Source organism: Cicer arietinum, chromosome 1 (assembly GCF_000331145.2).
Source record: "Cicer arietinum cultivar CDC Frontier isolate Library 1 chromosome 1, Cicar.CDCFrontier_v2.0, whole genome shotgun sequence".
In the NCBI taxonomy this organism is placed as follows: Eukaryota; Viridiplantae; Streptophyta; class Magnoliopsida; order Fabales; family Fabaceae; genus Cicer; species Cicer arietinum.
Window position 1 is genome coordinate 51,893,623 of NC_021160.2, and position 4,894 is coordinate 51,898,516.

A 4,894-nucleotide genomic window follows, 5' to 3' on the forward strand; every position below is an offset into this window, starting at 1 on the left:
TACAATTAACCTCGTATCATAATTAATTAGCAATGACTAATTTATATTGTAATATGATGATGAAAATTACAAACACAAATACAGTGGAATCAACAAACTAATAAATAAACACAGGACTCTTCTTCCTATTACAAAAATTACAAAATATCTATTATATAATTTCACGAGTGAAGAGAGTGATTTTGGTTAATTTGCACAAACTTTGAGAGGCTTCCCACAGAGACAATCATTGTAGACAAAAGACGACGCTTCCAAATGATCAAACGGGGATCCAACAGGAATCTTACCGCACAAATGATTATAACTCAAATCCAAATGTCCAATATAAGAAGCAAGGCCCATGGACTTTGGAATGGGCCCTTTAAGACTGTTATAAGACAAATCCAACACCGTGAAATAAGATCTTGCACCGAACACATCAGGTAAATTACCATTTAATCCATTACGGCTTAAGTTTAAGTCACTTATTCCCGAATTAAAAAGACTCGCTGGAATGGGCCCAGAAAGTTTATTCATGTCCAAATTAAGTGTGGATAAAACCGCCATTTTACCTAATGATTCTGGAATGGGCCCAGAAACTTGGTTACGAGATAGATCCAGATCTGCGAGACGGTAAATACGAGAAATTGAATCTGGAATAGGCCCGCTTATTTTGTTACCGCTTAATAAGGCCCGGCTCAGCATTGGAAGCCTGCCAAAGTCTTTAGGTATGGGCCCGGAGATCTGGTTATTACGAATATCGAGGTGCATTAAACTTCTGAGGTTAGTTAGCGACGGTGGGATGTTACCGGAGATAGCGTTATCGGCGACGTTGAGAACTGTGAGGCGGTGGAGTCTACCGATGTCGGAGGGAATAGTGCTGGAGATGCGGTTTCCGATGAGGTCAATGATTCGGAGGAAAGGAAGTGAAGTGATGCAACGAGGAATCTCGCCGGATATATTTTTCCAATCGGCGACGGTTATGCTTGAGAGACGAGTGAGTTTACAGATCGCCGGTGAAATGTAACCGGTCATGTAGCCGGTGCGGTGTGCTCGTTCGAATATTGGATCCTCCGACTCGCCGCGGAGGTTAATATCGGCGACGCGGCGGGTTTCTTTGTCGCAACTAACGCCGTACCATTTGTGACAGCAGTCGGCGCCGGTCCATGAGTTGAAGATGCCGAGGTATGAATCGTGGAGAGCCGCCTTGAATGCTAGTAGCGCCGCCCTTTCCGACGGCGGACATGACCGGACGGTAGTGCTTAGCACTAGTATAAGTATTGCAACTGTTGTAGCTTGTAAAAACTTAATAACGGTACTCATTGTTATATTGGGAATTTAATTTGAATGTATATATAATATGATAAATAATGCTATCATATGGTGTGTTAGTCTTGTGAACAACAGTGCTGCATGAAGCTGTTTTGGGTTATGGCAATGTAGCTATTATATAGTGTTAATTAATTTGAGTCTTTGACAAGTTTGCCCCTAACACAGTTCGTATCTAGTGAAATCATGAACTGTGGTTTGGTCAACATTTTTGTTTTTAATTGAAGGAAAGAAAGGGGTGAAATTGAGATAGAGGATAAGATTGGGGCAATTGTGTGAGAATGAGACTGAGACTTGAAGGATGCACATGGTATTCAGAACTCAATTATGAGGCTAACAGGGTTTTTCTTCATATTCATATTTGGATCATCAACACTTTCTTTCTACCTACCTTAAATATTTCTCTCTACTCTCTTGCTTCAATTATTTTCTCTCTGTTTTAAAATATAAATTCAAATTCACCCTCTTAACTTTTATTTTAGGATGAAAAAATATTTTTTTAGAAATATTTTAAAAAGAGATGAGTGATAGAGAGTAGAATGATATTTAAAGGTAGAGGATCCACGTTTGTTTTTCTTTTGTATTCACTCAATCATGTTAGAGCAAGTCTTGCTAGCTGTGATATTCTTTGCCAATCTTGAGTGAACGAATCTAACAATATTACGATATGTCGTTGAGGTTTGACATGTTGTAGACCATGTTGCTTGGCAAAGCAATTTTCGTAGGATAAATTTTTGAAAGAATAAGCATAAAATATTGATATTTCAGTTAATTTAAAATAATTTTTTTTTATAGGATTAGATAGAGTTACTTCAAGATAACTTGATACTGTAGATTCCAACATATATTTCATTTAATTTGTGATAGATATTTTTTATTCGTATATATATTAAAATAATAAGAAAATTTATATACAATTTTATATCTTTAAATTTAAATTCATAATATGATATTTAACTAAATAATATTAGTTTTTGTAAGTTAAATTAAATTTTACAAATTTTTCAATTGATATTTTATTATATTAAATTTATTTTTAAATGTTTTAAATTTTTAAAATTTAATTAATAAAACTTTCTCTATCACACAAATGAGACATTCATAAGTAAAAAAGAATCATTTTAACACAAACAATTCTTTCAATTTTTAATATAATAATAATAACTTTCAATTGGAACTTCTTCCCAAAAAAAAATTAATAAACTTTCATTTGGAGCTTTTTTTGCTCGCTTATTTATTTTTCCCAAGGTGAGCATGGAGTCTCTTTCCTTGCCCTATTTTTGTATATTTTTTCCCAATTATGGTAAAGTTTATTTAAGTAGAGTTATTAAATTACAATAGCTAGACTCAGTTGAAATTGGAAATTTTATTTGAGTAGAGTTTTGTAAATAGAAACCCCTACCATAGGTAGCTGGCAAGTGAATACTAGTAATTTACTAGACCTTATAGCTTATGATAGCCCATTTTCATATATTGGGTAACAAAGGGAAAGTTCATGAATTTGGGAGGGTACTAGTGCAATTGAATGGAGTTAGGACCATGTCATGCTCCATCTATTAATGAGTATCACTGATTAACCATAGTATATTGCTAAGTAACCCCACAGTACCTAAATCTTTGTCTCCCTACCTCGACTTCCTAGAAAAAAAGTTTAATTCTATAATTAATTACCCTAAATCTTTGAGCATCAATTTCGACATCATACACGTATATATATAGGATTTTAAATTTTTATTAATATTTTATTTCTCTTCAAATGATAATAATACACTAAATCATGATATATTTTATACAGTATTTAATGTAATATGTCATTTTTTTATATTCAAATAACATATTTGATTTATTAATGTAGTTCATTTTAAATATAAATTGAGGCGTGGCCCGTGAAGTAATAATTAATTTATTATGGCGGTGGCTCGTACTTAGTTAATGATTCACCTCTTGATTTAATGGTCTTGTGTGGTCACACACTAGAAGTACGACCCACTTGCATACACTACTCAAAATCATGCATAATTGCAATGTATGGGTGTTAGATAATTAGATTTAATGGATCCGATTCTATGCATTTAAAAAATTATAAAATCAAGTTTTATATGCATTAATTCTTATAGGCCATGGATTTTTGACTCACACTACAACTTCACAAGTCTTTAAATAACTTGTACAGTTGATTTCAGATAGTACGGTCAATTTTTTTATAGTTAATTAAAATCGTATTGTTGAAATAAATAGACCGTAAAAAAAATTATAAATGATTTACAATCGTCATTTTATGGATGAAGTTCAAATCCATATATACGCTTTTCATTCTAAATAACATTGTACTCGATTATCTAACGTAAATTAAAAAATATGATAAATAAAATAGATAATAGTGGTTATAATAAAATATTTTTATTAACTATTAATATATTTAATTATTATAAATACAAAATAGAAGAATAATAATTTAAAAATAATGTATTTATTAATAGTTCTACCGTCTCATCTCAGATAAAAAAAATATTGTATTCAAAATTAAAAATAGCAGTATTTGAAGATAACTGTTGTTATAGGATAGAGTAATTTTTTTAAAGATTTCTTTTTCAAATATGAACATATATTTAATTATTAATGTGTCTTGTATATCTTCTAAAAAAAGAAAGTGTGGAAAAAGTTATAATTTGACGTGCATAGAATTGCAGATGTTTTTGTTTGAAATTTTTAATTATTTTTTGTCTTGTTCCTACTTTTATTTGAAGTAACTTGATCACTGAATACTCGTCAAAAGACAACTAAAAGCTAAAACATTTGTATTTATGTAAAAATTAATTTTAAAAATTATATTATTATTTCTATTTTAATAATCTAAACTCTTTTTTAGAAAAGACGGGAAAAATCACCTCACACTCGATACTGTAAACTCTACCATAGTGGTTAGTTGTTTTAATACATATTGAATTAATGTTGGACCCGGTTGTTAGAGTTTGTTTTAAAAATGATGTTTATTATATTTTATCTTTTTGTTATAATTATTTTAAAATTAAAATTTCAAATAAAAAATTGATTTAAATAATTTATAATAAAATATTATTTTAAGTATTTCATCTATTTATTACAATTTTGTTATATAATAAAAATGAATTTTTTAAAAATAATTAAAAAAAATATTTTAAAAATCTTTTCATTAAAATCATTTTTAAGAAATATATTTAAAAACATATATGATTTTTTAATCTTATTAAAATCTCTAATAATAAATATCTAAGTTATTGAATATTAAAATTATCTTTTTTTTTTTCAATAATAAATGAGTCTAAATTAACTCATACTATTTTTAAATAAATTAGCATAAAAATTATTATTTTAAAATAATATACCAATCACCTTTTAAAAAATCTTAAACAACTAGACATATTATCTTGGTAAATAAATCATGTCTATTTCATCATTAAAGATAATATATTTATGTTTATATATGTGTATATATATAGATAGTAGCGCACCCAACTCTTAATTAATCAAATGATCTAGTGTGAATTTATTTAATTAAAATTATTGCTATTCTGAAGACAAATTTTACATGAAATAAAACTCCACG

The 4,894-nt window shown here is 29.1% G+C and overlaps 1 protein-coding gene across 1 annotated transcript; it reads right to left on the reverse strand.

Moving 5' to 3' along the window:
• LOC101490971 (uncharacterized) lies at window positions 1–1,671 on the reverse strand. Its single transcript, XM_004486891.4, has one exon. It carries the CDS (start codon window positions 1,300–1,302, stop codon window positions 187–189), a length of 1,116 nt encoding a protein of 371 aa, XP_004486948.1. The 5' UTR covers window positions 1,303–1,671; the 3' UTR covers window positions 1–186.
• Window positions 1,672–4,894: the final 3,223 nt, after the last annotated feature.

What these genes read in the sequence shown, in the direction of transcription:
- LOC101490971 (XM_004486891.4), bottom strand. Translation starts at nt 1,302, where the DNA reads ATGAGTACCGTTATTAAGTTTTTACAAGCTACAACAGTTGCAATACTT.